The sequence below is a fragment of the Oncorhynchus clarkii genome, chromosome 31 (genome assembly GCF_045791955.1).
Source record: "Oncorhynchus clarkii lewisi isolate Uvic-CL-2024 chromosome 31, UVic_Ocla_1.0, whole genome shotgun sequence".
In the NCBI taxonomy this organism is placed as follows: domain Eukaryota; kingdom Metazoa; phylum Chordata; class Actinopteri; order Salmoniformes; family Salmonidae; genus Oncorhynchus; species Oncorhynchus clarkii.
The window spans coordinates 23349099-23370265 of NC_092177.1; the positions used below are offsets into that span (position 1 = coordinate 23349099).

Sequence of the window (21167 nt, forward strand, 5' to 3'; positions counted from 1 at the left end):
GGTATTGAAAATTAAATAAAGTATTATTTTTTAAAATTATTTTTTAAAAATCTATGAACATTTGAACATCTTGGCCATGTTCTCTTAGAATCTCCACCCGGCACAGCCAGACTGGCCACCCCTCATAGCCTGGTTCCTCTCTAGGTTTCTTCCTAGGTTCTGGCCTTCCTAAGGAGTTTTTCCTAGCCACCGTGCTTCTACATCTGTATTGTTTGGGGTTTTAGGCTGAGTTTCTGTACAGCACTTTGTGACAGCAGCTGATGTAAGAAGGGCTTTATAAATACATTTGATTGATTGATTACAGTTCGGCATGTACATGCTATTGAAATAAAAACAGCTGCATTGAATAAAATTTCACTGAACAATTATGAGTTACTAGTTATTGGCAACAAGGTAATACATAATTGAAAAATAATGATAGATAAAGACTTATTTTCTTTATTAGTAGCATTGTTATTGGTATATGACTGTCATTCAGTCCATGTTAAATACCATTGTCTTGTCCTTTACAAAAGTGGAGTATTGATAGTTGGCGCAGAATATTCTCTCACAATGAGAGTTCCTGTACACAATATACCAAACACTGATACCAAACACACAACAATAAATCAACAATAAATATATATATTTTTTAATAATAACAATATGAACACCGGTTAAAATAATGTCAAGTAGTGTTGCCATGACAGCAAGAATGTGTTTACAGTGTGTGCCATCTTTTCTTCTGTGCAAACTGTAGCAAAACAGAATAGAAAAAAGGAATTGCCATGTTGCCGTGGATAAGGTAACCAGCCTGATAGTAAGGGAAGAACAGACAGGTTGGGACAACATGACTTCAGTTAGGTAGTTACCAAACACACAATGTCAGAATACCTGGCTGAGGAATTCCCCTTCTCTACTGAGCAATGTCCTACAGGACTGGGACAAGGAAATCAACTGTTATTTGGCTATCACTGACCAATTAAAATGCCTCTTGTTGAGATAGAAGAGAGCGAGAAATTCAGAAGAGATTAAAAACACAAAGTAGCACTCTTCACAGCATATGGCCTTACAGAGGGGCTGAGGTGCCTCCTCTTAAGGAAATGGATTTCAGATTCAATTCCAAAAGAAATAAAAAATAAAAATCTAGTTTTAAAAAGCAAAAAAATAACCAACTTGTATTCAAGAACAGAGTGATGAGGCACTGCAGTCACTTCAGTAGTTTTTAAACGGTTATGTCTCCCCCTACTGGTTCAAATCAGTATCACAATTCAGACAGCGGCAACACACAAATGCAGTAGTCTCATGCATTCAATTACAGAGCACTCCAAATAAACCCTGCCGAAAACAAGGGCATGTCACATAAAAAAACAACCCCTAACACATACCCAATCCACAATCAACCCCTTAGGTTCCAACCCAAGACACACTAGATTTGAGAGAAGCACATGGTGGAAACTCAATGTACCCTACAAGGAAGCTAGGTGGAGTTCTTATCACATCGTTTTTAGCTAAATCCATGCAATCCTTTGCAACCTACCAGAGTACCAGCAGTACCTAGGGAGATTGACAAGAAGTGTCTGAAAGTAGATTTCTGACAAGGCAATAATTTCTAAGGGGCAATGATTAGGTGCCTTGACAGAGTCTAAGTACCCTGCCTGCCCAACCAGTATGCTATGGATGAATGTCTATGTCTTTCTGAAGTAAAACACTAGCAGAGCACATCACTTTAACAGTTTTAGGCCCTATTGGGAGACAGCATTACTTATCCAACTAAGATGTAATAACTTGTCCACAGCATCCATTCTAATAGGGTAAGACAGTTTTCACCATGTTTGAGGAGGCTACAGTCAGAGATGACACATTAAGAGGATATGCTAGCAGAGCTGCTTTCCTTATGGTTCAGAGAAACAATGATATGATCCAGACCCTAGAAAACCTAGAATGGTTTTCAAATCAACTTTCTTTGTCCAGTAGCCAAACGTGTATCCTAGTCATATTAGCAACCCATGCTAGCTGCATCTTTAGATCTCCACTCTTTCTACATTTCTAACAGCTATTTTCATCTCTGTCACATGAAACCGCACTGTGTTTTCCCACTAATTGCATTATGGATTGAACATTTGCGTGTAGCCTACTGCCTTGGCCGCATTGCTGCGCTTATAATGCGAAGAAATAATAGTTAAGCTAAACATTCTGATCGGTTGCATCAGCCTCATAGCTTTTTCAATTTAATGTATTTTTATGTAGCCTAGACCTACTGGTCGTATGACTTTGGGATCCATCATCCCACAACTGTCCCAGAGTGTTTGGAACAGGCCATTTCTTTCTCACACAGATCGACAAGATGAGTAACAGAATCGGTCAATGTTTCTACTATGGAGGATCGTAGATTGACAGGCTAGTGATTTTGATGTTTGTTACTTGGCTGAGGAAAAGTCAAATGGACAGTTATTCTAACATCTTCAAAGTGCGCATTGGAATTTGGTAAGAAGATCATCGAGTTGCATGTTCTGTTAAGATGAATTACCATACTACAAATGTGACTTCTGCCATTTTGAGTACCATTGGTGGACGCCCTAATCAGGCTACGCACCCAATCCAATGGGTTCGGTAAATTTCTCAAATGTCCTAAATGCTGCTGGTCTTGTGCCACATTCTCCTAATGTAAACCCTGACCCAGACAGATGCCCTGCAGCATCACATGATCATAAGAGCACACCCACTTCAAGACACTAGGGTTGGATGACTGGATGACACTTCCTCTCATCAACCTGTCCAAACATTGTTGATATCGGATTGTATCATCAATTTATTTATCAGCAAGGGCATTGAAGATGAAACGTGGCTGGGTCTTTCAGCATGACAATGATCCCAAACACACCGCCCGGGCAACGAAGGAGTGGCTTCGTAAGAAGCATTTCAAAGTCCTGGAGTGGCCTAGCCAGTCTCCAGATTTCAACCCCATAGAAAATCTTTGGAGGGAGTTGAAAGTCCGTGTTGCCCAGCAACAGCCCCAAAACATCACTGCTCTATAGGAGATCTGCATAGAGGAATGGGCCAAAATACCAGCAACAGTGTGTGAAAACCTTGTGAAGACTTACAGAAAACGTTTGACCTCTGTCATTGCCAACAAAGGGTATATAACAAAGTATTGAGATAAACTTTTGTTATTGACCAAATACTTATTTTCCACCATAATTTGCAAATAAATGATTTAAAAATCCTACAATGTGATTTTCTGGATTTCTTTTTTCTCATTTTGTCTGTCATAGTTGAAGTGTACCTATGATGAAAATTACAGGCCTCTCTCATCTTTTTAAGTGAGAGAACTTGCACAATTGGTGGCTGACTAAATACTTTTTTGCCCCACTGTATATATTCGCACATCAAGTCTTCTCGAGTTAGGCTCAGGGATGGAACAGCTGTTGAACATCTGAGCTTGTGGGGTTTTGTGTGGCAAGGGTGGTGTGTGTGTGAGAGAGAGATCCTACATCTGTTGCTATGGGGTAATGATGTTAGGAACAATACAGGATGAATCACAGTAATTGTTTGCTAAAAATGTCATTTTTGTAATGCAAATCAAAACGTATTAATCACATGCATCGAATACAATATAACCTTACTTTATGTAAATGATTAATACCCTTAGCCTTGGCCACTTATCTTTTTGCCTTGCACTCATTTTAGCTTAGTTTCCATTTTCTTATTGGCGCAGACATTAGGGCATAGATTCTACTGGTGGCGTGACCATAGCAATGACACAAAAATAAACAGACATGCACACTCCTAATGCAAGTGCATGTCTTATGGTGCCTATAACTGATTAACTAATGTGCCTGTCCAATGGCCTTCACAAGAACAGGCATGACCCAGAATTACTAGGCCTGTGTTGATCCAGCTTTGCACTATCAAATGGATTCTTCTTACATTCTGTTTACACGTGCCTAATGCTTAACACTACTTCTAAGAAACCAGTATGGAAATTGGAAAATCCCCACACTATGCATAGATAACAGAGTAGCAGCTGCGTAAAAGAGGGGGTAGGGGGAGGGCAATGCAAATAGTCTGGGTAGCCACTTGATTAGATGTTCTATGGCTTGGGGGTAGAAGTTGTTTAGAAGCCTCTTGCCTTGCGGTAGCAGAGAGAACAGACTATGACTTGGGTGGCTGGAGTTTCGGACAACTTTTAGGGACTTCCTCTGACACCGAATGGTATAGAGGTCCTGGACGGCAGAAAGCTTGGCCCCAGTGATGTACTGGGCCTTACGCACTACCTTCTGTAGTGGCTTGCGGTCGGAGCCGAGCAGTTCCCATACCAGGCAGTGATGCAACCAGTCAGGATGCTCTCGATGGTGCAGATGTAGAACTTTTTGAGGATCTGAGGACACATGCCAATTCTTTTCAGTCTCCTGAGGGGGAATAGGTTTTGTCGCGCTCTCCTCACAACTGTCTTGGTGTGCTTGGACCATGTTAATTTGTTGGTGATGTGGACACCAAGGAACTTGAAGCTCTCAACCTGCTCCACTACAGCCCCGTCGATGAGAATGGGGGCATGCACGGTCCTCCTTTTCCTGTAGTCCACAATCATCACCTTTGTCTTGATCACGATGAGGGAGAGGTTGTTGTCCTGGCCCCACACGGCCAGGTCTCTGACCTACTCCCTATAGGCTGTCTCGTTGTTGTTGGTGATCAGGACTACCACTGTTGTGTCATCTGCAAACGTAATGATGGTTTTGGAGTTGTGCCTGTTGTATAATGGGCTGTTGTATAATTCAACCCCATTTTGAATAGAAAGCATTGGATTATTCACATTGAGTCAGACAAACATTAACAACTTGGGCCTCCTGAGTGGCGAAGTGGTCTTAGGCACTGCATCGCAGTGCTAGCTGTGCCACTAGAGTTTCTGGGTTTGAGGCCAGGCTCTGTCGCAGCCGGCCACAACTGGGAGACCCATGGGGCGGCGCACAATTGGCCCAGCATCGTCTGGGTTAGGGGAGGGTTTGGCCGGCAGTGTCCTTGTCCCATCGCGCAGTAGCGACTCCTGTGGCAGGCCGGGCGCAGTGCACGCTAACACGGTAGACAGGTGCACGGTGTTTCCTCTGACACATTGGTGTGGCTCGCTTCTAGGTTAAGTGGGTTTTGTGTCAAGAAGTAGTGCAGCTTGGTTGGGTTGTGTTTTGGAGGACACACGGCACTCGACCTTCGCCTCTCCCGAGACCGTGCTGGAGTTGCAGTGATGAGACAAGACTGTAACTACCAATTGGATACTATGAAATTGGGGAGTAAAAGGGTGTACAAAAATATATTTAAATATAAAATATAACATTACCACCTTCAATTACCATACGAGATCAATTGGTTACCCTTCTTGAGAAGACATCTATGCCACCAAATATTACAAAGCCATATCTGCTGAAAGATCGTTTCGGACAGTTTTGGATACTTGCCAAATCAGCCATCTTCCAGTAAAATATAGGAGACAGCATTGTATGGGCTATGAGAGATGTCTAAATGTGTACCCCCGAGCTGAAGGGAGTCTAAGCTTTGGTGTCCACATGAAGGAGGGAAAGAGGACCCCAAACAGAGTATGTTCTTCTAACAGCACCTCCAAGTCGTGCCATCTCTCCAACAACAGACACCAATGTTTCAAGTCAGGCAGTTTCTGTGCCCTCAAAAACACCTTTTAAGCCCAAGTCCACCTTTTGTCCCATTGTCCAGAATGCCACACTATATTTGCCAAGAAATTTAATTTTGATGTGGAGAACCTGTTGATGGGTAAAATTGACTTTAACCAAACACAGCGTAACCTTTCTAAGACAGATAGGGATGCAGTTGAATCATTGACCATAAATGGACGGATTGTGGTTAAAAAGCAGGTGGCGCTACAGTAGTGTGGAGTAAAGATAAATATGTGACAGAAGCCTACTGTCAATTAGATAATGATGAAGTCTACCCATCTTAAACCTTCAACCCAACAGAGGACCTAAAAACTGAAGTGAAAGGGATCCTCACAGAAGCTAAGGAGAATGGCTACATTTCAGACAATGAGTTCAAATGTCTTTTCAATGGCAGTCTGGCTTCTTTTTACCTTCTTCCAAAAGTCCACAAGAATCTTGAAACCCCCCCAGGCAGACCAGTCATTAGTGGTAAGACCAGTCATTAGTGGTAAGACCAGTCATTAGTGGTAAGACCAGTCATTAGTGGTAAGACCAGTCATTAGTGGTAATGAAAGTCTGACAGAACCCATCTCTAAGTACATTGATTACTTTTTAAGCCTTTTCTGCCGTCACTCCCATCCTCGAGATACCACAGGTCTATTAAGGAATTGAACAATATAGGTAACACTTCATTTTTAGTCACCATGGATGTGGAGTCTCTATACACCACCATTGAGCATGAACAAGGTTTGGCAGCTATGCACCATTTCTTGAGTACCCGACCTGAGGCTGAGATGCCTCCTACAGAATTAATTGTCTCACTGACTGAATGGACTCTTAATAATAACATCTTTGTCTTTCAGGACTGTATTTTTAAACCTCAACGGATGTGCCATGGAAGCTTGCTTACAGCCCCTTCCTACGCTGGTTTGTACATAAGGTAAATGGGAAAATGACTTCATTTTCGATCATTCTAAAAAAACAGTTATTTGACCGGATTACATGGGGACGCTATATTGATGATATTTGCCTGTTTTGGTCCGGCTCAGAAGATGAACTTATTTCCTTCCACCAGTACCTTAACAGCATTAACCCTAACATCAAACTAACTATGGCGTACAGCAAGGATAACATTCATGTTTTGGACCTTGACATGACAACGGTTGTTTGCACATATCAATCTTTAGGAAGCCTACAGATGGGAATACCATTCTGAGGGCAGGCAGCTTTCACCCCAAAAGGCTAAAAGAGAACATTCCATATGGCCAATTCCAAAGAGTCTACAGAATATGCGATCAGGAAACAGAATTAGTGTTAAATACTGTATGCTGAATTGAAGAATCGCTTCTTGATTCAGGACTACAGCTCTCAACCAAAAATATTTTGTTGACACAGCTTCTAAAAAAATGGAGTATCAAGTCAAGCATTTCATTAATTGCAACACCACTCATGTCATCTACAGATTGGAATGTCCACAGTGTCATACATTGGACAGACAAAGAGATGCCTTCAAGACCGCTTAGCGGAACACAAGTACGCCATACGGGTAGGCAATGAAGACTACCCCATGGCAAGGCACTACAAGTCCCTACACCATGGCAAGGCACTACAAGTCCCTACACCATGGCAAGGCACTACAAGTCCCTACACCATGGCAAGGCACTACAAGTCCCTACACCATGGCAAGGCACTACAAGTCCCTACACCATGGCAAGGCACTACAAGTCCCTACACCATGGCAAGGCACTACAAGTCCCTACACCATGGCAAGGCACAACAAGTCCTTACACCATGGCAACCCTGCCTCCCTACAAGCTATGGGTATTGATCATATTCTGCCCTCTTAAACAGTTAAACCAGAGGGAACGTTTTTGGATTTACAAACTACAGGCTACTAAATACCCTGGTTTAAATGAAGATATGGATTTCTCACCCTTCCTGTAGGGTCGTGAGAGGTCCTTTTGCAGTCATCTATTGGACATTTTGCTCTGTTCCCCTCAGCTATGTTCAGACTGTTGTGGTTCATATTTGCTGTGTTCTAGTGTACTATAAAATAGATGGGGCTCCTATTCTTAACACTTTGCCCAGTCACATTCACCTTTAGAACTACCTTTCTAGAGGTTCTGATGCTTCTAGCCTTGATTTGCATTTTTGATAACATATCTATAGTATTTCACCTTTTAATGTGTGTAGTATTGCTCTCGCTTTAAAAAGATTTGCTTGCAAGTTTTGGGGTTTTGCTTTTTATGTCATTATTTTGTTTACAATTCTATACATTTTGCTTTCAATTGTTTTTTTATTTCAACATCCATTATTTCACCCATCGTTGAAAATAACAATTTAATTTTTCATGTTTACAATTTATTTTATTTTAAATTCAATACACATGGCCTGAAAATTGACCACCTATCATTCGCAGCACTACCCTTACCGGGACTAATCTGAAATTCTGACTCGGAATGTATCCTGCCGCGCGGAATGATACCATTTTTTCAAATTCAAATTCAGCAACAAGTCAATTTCAGTTTGAACTTTTCTATGAGCTGGCAATGTCGTTCTCTTTCAAGTATTTGTTTCGGAATTTCCCTCATGGGACACACCCCAGAGTCTTCGTCAGAAGCCTTTATTACACTACGCTAGCCATTATTGGCTGGACGTCGAGACGTGTGCGCCGAGGAAGGGTGTCTGTTTGAATGTTAAATGACGAGACAGAGGCATTGATGCGAGTAACCAGTCTTGTTCAGTATAGTACAATACATCCGGGTATCTCAAGCACACCGGTAAAAACACGAGTTGCAGTTATTAACCTTTATCGACAGATGGCATCACTGTGCCATCTTACACCCATAACATCTTCCCTTTTATAAAATAGGACAGGAGCTGTCAATTCACGAACAAAACAAACCTAGTAATAATTTCCAACATGAACAGTTTAGTTCGTTTTTTTCCCCAGGTAACAACTTAACACATTTTGATACTCTCTTCACTTTTATCTCTGTCTGTCAACAATCCCAAATGGGAAACCAACAGATTAAGCATTTTTGGTGGCTGGGACAGACGCCTGCAGCGTGAAAAGACAGGGGGCTTGCCTGCGAGGACTGCGGGTTCCTGCACAGGCGTGTCACCTGACTGTCGAAGGGGAGTATTGATGGGCAAGGGAGCGGCCGACCTGTGATCCCCTGGCTCTTCGCCCAGTGCTCAGGCCCCATGTGACTTGCTGGGGTTCCGTCTTTTGTCATGTGACCCCTTTGACCATCAGGGTTCTGAGTAGGTGCTGGCTCAGCAATCCGAAGGTCAACCCTGTTACGACGGTACAGTGATCCATTCACGTCGACCAAGTAGGAGCGTTGTGCCACTTTCTGTACACAGGATCAGAGTCTCCAGAGGCCTGTCCGGTCCCCTGGTAGTGGCTTGATTCGCACCGTTTCACCCACCCTGAGCTCAGGTAAGTATTTTGCTGATTTGTCGTAGATGAACTTGGAGACCTGTTTTCTGTGACGTAGCTTCACCAGCAAGTCTGTCACCACACATGGCACCAGGAGAGAGCTGGCTACTGGCAGAGCTGCTTTTAAGCGCCGTGCCATGAGGCGCTGGGCCAGGCTGCTATCCATGCCTTCTGTCGGGGTATTGCGCCACTGCAGGATTGCTTTCCAGGCATCTTGCCCTCTCTGAGAGCTTTTTTTGCAGAGGTTCTTTGCGATATTGACTGTGGACTCCGCCTTCCCATTAGCTTTTGGGTGTTGTGGTGATAGAGACATGCTCGAATTTCCATTCTGCAGCAAATTTTCAGAACTCAACTCCGGAGAATTGGGGTCCATTGTCTGAAATTATTATCTGGCTGGCCATAGCAGGCAAACTGAGCCTTGCAGCGTTTGATCGTTGTCTCTGCTGAGAGGTCGGGGAGGAGGTCAATCTCCCAGAAATCTGAGTAATGATCGACTACCAGCAGAAAGTCTTTGCCACTGTGCTGGAAGAGATCTAGACTTACTATCTGCCAGGGGCGCATCGGTAGCTCGTGGGACATCATCGTCTCTCTCTGTTGCTCAATGGCATATTCATTGCAGATTATGCATTTACTGACATAGTCTGATTTCACTCTGCATTCCTGGCCAATACAGTGTGTCACGTGCTTGTCTGTAACAGGCCTCACCTATGTGACTTGAGTGCACGCGCGCCAACATCTCAGGGGGCAGAGACCGGGGAATAACGACTCTCTGACACTTGAATATTACTCAGTTTTGAACACTGAGCTCCTCTTTGACTGGCCAATATTCTCTGACGGCTAAAGCAGTTTCTTCCTTGCAGTCGGGCCAGCCCATCAGAATCACATACCTCAAAGCCTGGAGTTGCTCATCCCTGTCTGAGTGCAGTCTGATTTGTATAAGGCGCTGGTCCGTAACATTGAGGTAGTCAGCCTGGTTGATGTGTTCGATATCCACTTGCTCTGTTTGTAAGCTGCACACTGCATGTCATTCATGCATGGAGCGTGTGTGAGTGCCTGATGCAGTAGCCCTGCTGAGCGTGTCACTCACATACATCTCTGGCCCTGGCTTATACACCACCTTAAGGTTGTAGTTTTGTAGGGCCAGTAGCATGCTCTGCAGTCGTTTTGGGGCATTCAGGAGAGGCTTTCTGAATATAGCAATAAGGGGCTTGTGATCTGTCTCTGCGGTAAGATTGTCACGCCCGTACAGGTAGTGGTGGAAGCGTTGGCATGCAAAACACAATGCTGAGGCACTCATTCTCTATCTGGGCATAGTTCTGCTCTGTTGGGGTGAGTGCCCTAGAGGCGAATGCCACAGGCTGGCCCTCCTGCATGAGGCAACAGCCAAGTCCATACTGGCTTGAGTCACTCTGAATCGTGACAGGTTTTGACACATTGTAGTATCCCAGTACAGGTGTCTGGTTGACCAGTTGTTTTATTTCCCTCATCGCTGAGTCATGTTTTGGGAGCCAATGCCAGATGGTGTCCTTGTCCATGAGCCTCCTTAGTGGCTCACACACTTCAGAGAGCAGCGGTAGGAATTTGGCCAGGTAGGTGACGAATCCGACGAAGCACTGCACTCCCTTCACGTCAGATGGATGGGGAATTTCCAAGACAGCCTTCACTTTTTCAGGATCCGCCTTCAATCCGGTGGAGGACAAGATGTGCCCATGAAAGAGGACCTCTGGCACTTTAAACTGAAGCTTTTTTATGCTTAGCCTTAGCTTGACCTGTCTGCATCTGACCATCAGGGCCAGCAGCTTGGAGTCATGGTGACATTCTGCCTTATCACTGTCCCCACAGGCCACTATGAGGATGTCATCTGCTATGGGTTCCACGCCACTGAGTCCCATCAACAGCTCATGCTGTTTCCGCTGATACACCTCTGGAGCCACAGAGACACCAAACGGAAGCTTCAGCCACCTCTTCCTGCCCCAGGGTGTCCAAAAGGTGGTCATGTAGCTGCTGGGCTCGTCGAGCTTGCACTGCAGGAAGGCATCTCTGGCATCCACAAGCGTGAAGACTCTGGCCTTTGGGAGCTTGTAAAGAACATCCTGCAACGTGGACATAATGTAATGTGAACGTCGAGGAGCCCGGTTGAGTTGTTAAGGATCAATGCATATCCGTAGCTTGTCTGGTTTGACGATAACTATATTACTTATCCAGTCTGTAGGCTCGGTGACGGATATGATGTGGCCATCTGCTTCGTATATGTCAAGCTGAGCCTTCATAGCTACTTTCATGGCCACTGGTACATTGCGGGGTGCACACTGGACAGGCTGGATTGCTGCGTCCAACTCAAAGTGGACTTTGCCGGGAACTGACTCGACTGGTGCGTTGAAGACATCATGGTACTTGCTTAGGACTGTCTCCTTGCTCAGGGGCCCAGCCTGGACTTTGTCTATAATGTTAAGATCAGCTGGGATGGGGAAGTTAATAAGCCCAAGGCGCTCGCATGTAGAACCTGACAGGAATGGCTGTTGACTAGCCTCAATTATGTCAAACTGTGTTTCTGGCCACATAAAACACACTGTCACAAACAGGCCTAAAGAGGTCATGAACTGGCCTGAATACAGTTTCAGCTTGGTGCTACTCTGTGTGAGTTTGTCTCTGGGCGCGAGCCTCCTTTTATCTTTAAGGCTCATAACGTTGCATGTGGCCCCTGAATCTAGCTGGCATTGCTGTGGTTTATTATTAAGTAGCAGAGTGACAAACCACTTTTGTACTTTTGCCCTCACTGCCCCTATGCACTCGCTAGCATATACATCCTCTGTGCTGTCGTTCCCTTCATCTGAGTTAGTTTCCATGGAGTACACTTTACCCTCCTTTCTCTTTCTTTTCATGCAGACCCTTGCGAAGTGATTAGCTGTACCACAGGATTTGCATATTTTTTCCATAGGCTGGGCAGTGTTCTTTTCCTCGTCCATGAGAAATTCCACAATATCGGCATGTATTGGGTTGTCTACTGCAGAGTTGGCGGTAGTATTAGCATTAGCTGTGGCAAAGGGGTTATTTCTTTACTGGCTGCCTGAATGTTGCATTGACATTGTCCGTATGTTGCCTTTCTAGCTCCATGGACCTTATCCGTATATCAGTAATCTCTGCTGCACGGCATGTCTCCACTGCCAAGACCAGCGTCAGGTCACGTTCTCTCAGCAAACGTCTGCGGGTGCCCTCATCAGTTATGCCAAGCACTCTCTCATCTCTGATCAGTTCATAACGCTCGTAGATAACGTTCTTTGCTGGCGTAAAGTAATGTTCAAGAGCATCAAGAATAGCTATAGCGTTACCTTGATGGGCTGCTGTTAGGTTCAGGTTGTGTTTGTATACGTGTCGGCATTCAGTTCCCATTGTAGTCCTCAAAGTGGCAGCCACTACATCATCGTCCTTTTCCAGAAGTCCCGTTGCTAGCGCATAGTCCTCCCATTCACCTCTAAACGTATCCCAGTTCGTGCTCCAATCTTCATGACGGCGGGAGGGGGAATGTTCGCTGCCATGTCTACCCGGTGCTAACAACACTGAAGCTAACTAGCAAACTCACTCTAGCTAAGGCCAGTTCCGGGGAAGTTTTACTCAAAGAAGATTTTTTTTGGTAGACCAGAACAGGTGACTAATTTGCGTAAAGCATGGTTAGTTATCTGACTCTTACACCATGTCAGAATGTTAAATGACAAGGCAGAGGCACTGATGCGAGTAACCAGTCTTGTTCAGTGCATTACATCCGGTTATCTCAAACACACCGGTAAAAACACTGGAGTTGCTTTAATTAACATTTACCAACCGATGGCATCACTGTGCCATCTTACACCCATAACAGTGACCTCCTACCATATAAAATGGCCAATGGTCTCAGTCATTCAAACACCTCTTCTCGCTTTTCAGAAGAAAAGCTCTATTTAACTAGGTAAGTCGTGAGCGAAACTGTACACAGACGTGAGCTTACAACTCGCTCTGGGCAAATCCTACGCTGTGATACATTTTACAATCAAAAGATGAATGACAAATGTACACGGATATTCTTAAAGTCAAACGATTGTGTTTAATGCAACTTTTCGAAGGTCGAGGGTTCGAGACCTGCTCCCTGCCTGTTTCATTACATTGGTGTCAGAAGTGGGATCGGACCTCGCATCCACGACAGTGCGTGTGCTTGACCGGTGAGCGTGTTCCTGTAAGACAAAGCTAGCGCGAGGACGCGCTCTTTGAAAGGAGGGAGTAGTGTAACGACCCTGGGTATATAAGCGCGGAAATCGACCCTTCCGCACGAGCATGCTTTTGCGACACATTTGGGCTCGAAGGTCGAGGGTTTTTCATTACAATATTGAGAATAATAAAATGGCGGAAAATGAAGACCAGCCAATGGACCTCCCAAATCAAGTTGAAAACAAACTGTGTGATACATTTTACAAACAAAAGTTTGCAATCAAAAGATGAATGATAACTATACATGGGCATACTTAAAGTTAACTGCTGTGTTTGTTGCAATTTTGGAACCTAACAATATAGAGAATATGGAGAACAAACCTCAAATAATTATAAATCATACCAAAGAGTTACTTATTGAGGAATTGTTTATCTATACGCTCAATTCTCCTTGTTTGCAAAATTCCGGTCATGATTCATGCATGGATTTACTCATTAAGGATTCAGCAGAACTGTACAAATCTTATGGTATAAAAACTATTGTTGGATACAGCAAATGGTACGACTGGACAGTTGACAACTTTTATAGATCCATATATCAGCTCAATCAAACACTTTAATTTGATAATCAGTAGTTCTAATTAAGAAAACTATTGTGATACATTTGCCTCTAAATCAAATTTTGAAGACAGAGAACTTCCCAAGCAACTTTATATTTCGAGTAAACAATTTCTGCCCAACAACATTTCAGAAGTAGCTTTCAGATTGCAAACTTTTAAATGCATCCATAAGCATGTGACAAATGCATTTGTCAATTAGCAATTATCATAAAGATTTGAAAACCGATAAAAAAGAGAAAAGTCTTGACCTAGATTTTTCCATACCCCGTATTGGAACTCTTAATCAATTCCAAAAAGTATGAGAGTATCTAGCTGAAAAATGTGTCTTGGTAAAACACATTGGTGATAACTTATATCAATCTAAAGTAAATTTCATAAAATGGTGGACTAAAACAATTGCAGACGAATATACTACTTTTCTTCGAGAAGACAGACGATTTAGTGAAGATACACAGAAGCACAGTCCTCGAGCACATCGAGATTAACACTGCAGAATATTTAGTTGTCACTTACCAAACCGTTTACACAAACTATTTAATTAATACATGCAGCATATTCATTTGAGGTTGTGAGCTAAATATTATTTAATTATTTTAATAAATCAAATTGTGTGTCACATTTATTTACCTTTATTTAACAAGTCAGTTGAGAACAAATTCTTATTTTCAATGACATACAGATTGTTAGCAGATGTTAATGCAAGTGTAGTGAAATGCTTGTGCTTCTAGTAATCTAAAATTCACAACTGCCTGTAAAGGGGTGAATAGAATGTACATATGTCTCCACTCCCCCTGTGTGTTTTGCTGTACTGTAAACATATGCTTTAATACTAAGAAAAAATCATTGATAGTTTGTTTCGTTTCCTCATTTTATGCCGTATGTGGATTTTATTGTATAGAATGTCATTTCTATCACTTGTATTGATTTATAAATAGTGTGTGGGGGGGGGGGGAATAGTTCTGTATCAATGCCATTTTTTCAAGTACAGTCATGGCCAAAAGTTGAATGACACAAATATTAATTTTCAAAGTCTGCTGCCTCAGTGTCTTTAGATATTTGTCAGATGTTACTCTGGAATACTGAAGTATAATTACAAGCATTTCATAAGTGTCAAAGGCTTTTATTGACCATTACATGACGTTGATGCAAAAGAGTCTATTTGCAGTGTTGACCCTTCTTTTTCAAGACCTCTGCAATCCGCCCTGGCATGCTGTCAATTAACTTCTGGGCCACATCCTGACCGATGTCAGTCCATTGTTGCATAATCAATGCTTGGAGTTTGTCAGAATTTGTGGGGTTTTATTTGTCCACAAGTTCTCAATGGAATTAAGGTCGGGGGAGTTTCCTGGCCATGGACCCAAAATAACAATGATTCCAAACACCCTCCTTTTGAAGCTTTCAGTCTGTTATTCGAACTCAAATCAGCATGACAAAGTGATCTCCAGCCTTGTCAACGCTCACACCTGTGTTCACGAAAGAATCACTGACATGTCAGCTGGTCCTTTTGTGGCAGGGCTGAAATGCAGTGGAAAAGCTTTTTGGGGATTCAGTTAATTTGCATGGAAAAGAGGTACTTTGCAATTCATCTGATCACTCTTCATAACGTTCTGGAGTATATGCAAATTGCCATCATACAAACTGAGGCTGCAGACTTTGTGAAAATTCATATTTGTGTCATTCTCAAATTTTGGCCACGACTGTAGAAAGGAGCAGTCAAGCTTCAGTAACTGTCTAGGGAAGTTCTAGAAATAGTTTGCTAAAAAGCTGTTTCTTTTTGACAATTGTAAAGAAACTATTACACTTCGGCATGTACTTCATTGTTACCAAGAAATGATTTGAAAATCTATTGAAATAAAACAGCTGCATTGGGCCTAGAATAGAATTTCACTGAATTACTAGTTAGTAGTTGGCAATAAGGTAATACAGAATTGAAAACGCATAATAAAGATTTATTTTCTTTATTAGTAGCATTGTTATTGGTATATGACTGTCATTCAGTCCATGTTAAATACCATTATCTCAGCACAGAAACATCATGTCCTTTATAACAGTGGAGTATTGATAATTGGCACAAAATATATTCATGTAGAATATTCTCTCACAATGAGAGTTCCTGTACACAATAACACTGATACCAAACACACAGCAATAAATAAACAAATATTACACAATAATATGAACAATGGTTAAAATAATGTTAAGTAGTGTTGCCATGACAGCAAGAATGTGTTTACAGTGTGTGCCATCTTTTCTTCTGTGCAAACTGTAGCAAAACAGAATAGAAAAAAGGAATTGCCATGTTGCCGTGGATAAGGTAAACAGCCTGATAGTAAGGGAAGAACAGACGGGTTGGGACAACATGACTTTAGTTAGGTAGTTACCAAACACACAATGTCAGAGGAATTCCCCTTCTCTACTGAGCAATGTCCTACAGGACTGGGACAAGGAAATGTTATTGTTATTTGGCTATCACTGACCAATTAAAATGCCTCTCGTTGAGATAGAAGAGAGAAATTCAGAAGAGATTAAAAACACAAGTAGCACTCTTCACAGCATATGGCCTTACAGAGGGGCTGAGGTGCCTCTTAAGGAAATGCAATGTGATTTATCTAATAAGATTTCAGATTAAATTCCAAAGAAAGAAAATAAATCTAGTTTTAAAAAGTGGGGGAAAAAAACCCTGTATTCTAGAACAGAGTGATAAGGCAAGCAAACTCATACAGCCAGAGAATGACTATGTACATACAGTGTGTACATGGAAGTACCCCTTGCAGTCACTTCAGTAGTTTTAAAACGGTTGTGTGGTTTATGTCCCCCCCTACTGGTTCAAATCAGTGTCACAATTCAGACAACGGCAACACACAAATGCAGTAGTCTCATGCATTCAATTACAGAGCACTCCAAATAAACCCTGCCGAAAGCAAGGGCATGTCACATAAAAAAACAACCCCTAACACATACCCAATCCACAATCAACCCCTTAGGTTCCAACCCAAGACACACTAGATTTGAGAGAAGCACATGGTGGAAACTCAACGTACCCTACAAGGAAGCTAGGTGGAGTTCTTACCACATCGTTTTTAGCTAAATCCATGCAATCCTTTGCAACCTACCGGAGTACCAGCAGTACCTAGGGAGATTGACAAGAAGTGTCTGAAGGTAGATTTCAGACAAGGCAATAGTTTCTAAGGGGCAATGATTAGGTGCCTTGACAGAGTCTAAGTACCCTGCCTGCCCAACCAGTATGCTATGGATGAATGTCTATGTCTTTCTGAAGTAAAACACTAGCAGAGCACATCTCTTTAAAAGTTTTAGGCCCTATTGGGAGACAGCATTACTTATCCAACTAAGATGTAATAACTTGTCCACAGCATCCATTCTAATAGGGTAAGACAGTTTTCACCATGTTTGAGGAGGCTACAGTCAGAGATGACACATTAAGAGAGGATATGCTAGCAGAGCTGCTCTCCTTATGGTTCAGAGAAACAATGATATGATCCAGACCCTAGAATAACACAGATCTGGGCATGTATACATAGAGCGTCTCAGAGTCTAGGGCTGATCTCAGATCAGTTTGGCCTTTCAGACCATAATTGATAAGATCATATGGAAATCAGCACTCCTACCCCAAGGTGCTTTGTGGACACTGTCCCAGAAGTAGAAGTCGGTCATGGATAGCTAACCCATTCAGGAATAGAAGTGAAAACACTGGACAAAATACTGTGAAGTGACAGTCATACATTATACAATACCTAGTTTGACAGTCATACATTATACAATAGTAGTAGATCCCTCAGAAATTTGCCTAGTCAGACTGGGATGACCTGACCCAGGTAAGACCCAGACTTAGCTAAGCCAGGTTCACCTGAAGTTCCTAATAGGGCACTACACCACCCTGACACAGCCAGCTCTGATAATATAAACACATTGAAACAAGAAAGGGATCCATAGTGGTGATCCATAATGTAGCCTGGTATCAACAGAGCATTAACATTAGCTTGGTGACCACTAAGCCACTCTTACATCCTATAAACCAGTCAATTTAGAGTAAACAAAAATAACCCTAAGCACAAGTCTAACAAAGTGAAATTAACTGTTGGTTGTCTGTACTGTTTAGCTATGCTATGAGCTGCAGTGCAAGACCTTGTGGATGGTTATGTTATAAGTGGTCAGAGAACTCTGTCATTGTGTCTCTATGCAGTTGGGAAAACAGAGAGGGGAAAAACAGAAGCTTGGTCATGTTCCAAAAACACACACATGCACATCGTACACACAGTCAGACAGAAAAGGTAATGATGCCTGAAGCTGTGTGTCTTTCCCTTGGACCGTTCTGAGCTGAACGGAGTGAGAGGGTAGAGCTGTCCAAAGGGAGAGAAAGAGAGAGAACAGAGGGAGGAGAGGAGAGAAAGAACAAACATATCTCTTCATCTCTCTGTGGGCGCGTGACCAAGTGTTCATCAGTCTACTGCTCCATTACAGTAGAGTGAATGATATGGGTAACCATGGCATCGGCTTAACACTGTTAGAGACAAGTGCTCCCAGAATGTCCTCTGCCTTCCAGAGATCACATGACCCCGTCTATGTAGTCAGACAGACTGCCCAAAAAGGACAGAGACCTGCTCTGTGGACTACTGCTACAACCAATGGTGAGACTGTAGTCTCTGTAGTGGGAACATGTTGAGTAGAGGCCAGTTAGGCCAGGACAACACTGATCCTTTGGCGCCCATCCCTCTCTACTCTCTTGCCTCCCTTATCTCTCCTTCACACATGCCTAGTCCACTAGTCTACCTTTCCATTCATGGCAGCCCCCAGCTACCCTCCAATAGAGTTACCATACTCTGACTGGAATGTAAGTTCATAGAGAATGCATCTCCAATAAACTAGTGGGGATCTCCTACTAAGCAGCAAAGCCCTAGCATAGTGAGGGAGGTGGAGAGCCGTGATGGATGCCCTAGCATAGTGAGGGAGAAGGAGAGCCGTGATGGATGCTCTAGCATAGTGAGGGAGATGGGAGTCATGGTAGATGCTCTAGCATAGTGAGGGAGATAGAGAGCCATGGTAGATGCCCTATGCTCCCAAGGGGGCCAAGAGGATTATGTCAAGTCAATCCAGTGTGGGGCCTTGGATGGCCTGGGAGGGCCCCAACACAGAGGGTTTTAACTGTACAGGAGGAAGGAAGCAACTATTTTTCAGTCCAGATAACAAGCCATCACTGAAACACACACACGGAGGTTAATGACTATAAAACCTAGAATGTAAGCAGCAGGCTAAATAAAACAAGTGTTGTTGACATGAAGCTGGCCATCTACAGTAGAACTAAACCTGCTGGCCATCTACAGTAGAACTAAACCTGCTGGCCATCTACAGTAGAACTAAACCTGCTGGCCATCTACAGTAGAACTAAATCCTGTGTGAGTTGACATGAAGCTGGCCATCTACAGTAGAACTAAACCTGCTGGCCATCTACAGTAGAACTAAACCTGCTGGCCATCTACAGTAGAACTAAACCTGCTGGCCATCTACAGTAGAACTAAACCTGCTGGCCATCTACAGTAGAACTAAACCTGCTGGCCATCTACAGTAGAACTAAACCTGCTGGCCATCTACAGTAGAACTAAACCTGCTGGCCATCTACAGTAGAACTAAACCTGCTGGCCATCTACAGTAGAACTAAACCTGTGAGTTGACATGAAGCTGGCCATCTACAGTAGAACTAAACCTGCTGGCCATCTACAGTAGAACTAAACCTGCTGGCCATCTACAGTAGAACTAAACCTGCTGGCCATCTACAGTAGAACTAAACCTGCTGGCCATCTACAGTAGAACTAAACCTGCTGGCCATCTACAGTAGAACTAAACCTGCTGGCCATCTACAGTAGAACAAAACCTGTGAGTTGACATGAAGCTGGCCATCTACAGTAGAACTAAACCTGCTGGCCATCTACAGTAGAACAAAACCTGTGAGTTGACATGAAGCTGGCCATCTACAGTAGAACTAAACCTGCTGGCCATCTACAGTAGAACAAAACCTGTGAGTTGACATGAAGCTGGCCATCTACAGTAGAACTAAACCTGCTGGCCATCTACAGTAGAACAAAACCTGTGAGTTGACATGAAGCTGGCCATCTACAGTAGAACTAAACCTGCTGGCCATCTACAGTAGAACTAAACCTGTGAGTTGACATGAAGCTGGCCATCTACAGTAGAACTAAACCTGCTGGCCATCTACAGTAGAACTAAACCTGCTGGCCATCTACAGTAGAACAAAACCTGTGAGTTGACATGAAGCTGGCCATCTACAGTAGAACTAAACCTGCTGGCCATCTACAGTAGAACAAAACCTGTGAGTTGACATGAAGCTGGCCATCTACAGTAGAACTAAACCTGCGAGTTGCGCTTAACCAGCGAGGGTGACACTCCAGAGGTCTGTGTGTGTGTGTGTGTGTGTGTGTGTGGACTGGAGACAGAGAGGGCCTGTTACATGGCTGTAGTAGTGTGCAGTAGGGTGGAGATGGGGTCAGTAGATACAGATGTCATGGTGACTCAGCGTTGTTGCTGGCTGTAGCTGTGGTGGTCGTCTTCTTCTTTGGTGTCTTTTTCACCGTCTTAGTCGTAGTCTGACAGGAGGAAGAGAGGGGGAAGAGAGATGGGGAAAAGTGAGTTGACACCAGAGGAAATGAGAGAAGTAGAATCTAAAAAGGAGAGAGAGAGAGAGAGATGTTCAGGAAATAAGACAGGGGCTTATTGTGTCCTACGTGGGTAGACTTCTCAGTCAAATGAGTCGTTTCACAACCTACACACTGCATTCCCGAATAAATCCATGGCGTGCACACACACAAATCTTCTGGTACAGTGTACATAACTCATTACTGATGCTACAGACAGCAGTCCCATATTATTGAGCCATATATAACCCTGTGTAGATTATGTTACATAATGTGTCCATCAACATGCTTCTATCACAGCATCTCTTCCATGGGAGCACATCTGATGTAGACTGCTTTAAATACCACAGGAATGTCTGTACTGGAGTAGATGAGGCGGTCTGTGCTGGGGTAGATGAGGTTGCCCTTACAGACTGATGTAAGGTCAGTTTAGCATCTCCCTCTATGGATAAGATAAGGACTGAGGGAGGGTAAGCTGACCCTGGAATGGTGTACAGCACAGCTTCTACACAGCTGATGGAGAAGGCGAGAGTGAGGAGTGGATATTCATATGAGATAATATATTACAGTATTCCTATTGGAGGAGGATTATACAGTCAAACTGTGGGTGTGTGACTTG

At 43.2% G+C, this 21167-nt stretch overlaps 1 protein-coding gene across 2 annotated transcripts in view; it reads right to left on the reverse strand.

Moving 5' to 3' along the window:
• The window catches only part of LOC139390635 (receptor expression-enhancing protein 2-like), a 60992-nt gene that overhangs the window by 10757 nt on the left and 29068 nt on the right, over positions 1–21167 (reverse strand). Inside the window, exon 8 of one of the 2 annotated variants that reach the window (XM_071137891.1) lies at positions 15826–20500. The exons of the other annotated variant lie outside the window; for it this stretch is intronic. Coding sequence (XP_070993992.1) covers positions 20417–20500 — 84 coding nt within the window. The 3' untranslated portion in view covers positions 15826–20416. Of the gene's footprint in view, positions 1–15825; positions 20501–21167 lie in introns of those variants that run through there. 2 annotated transcript variants of the gene reach the window in all.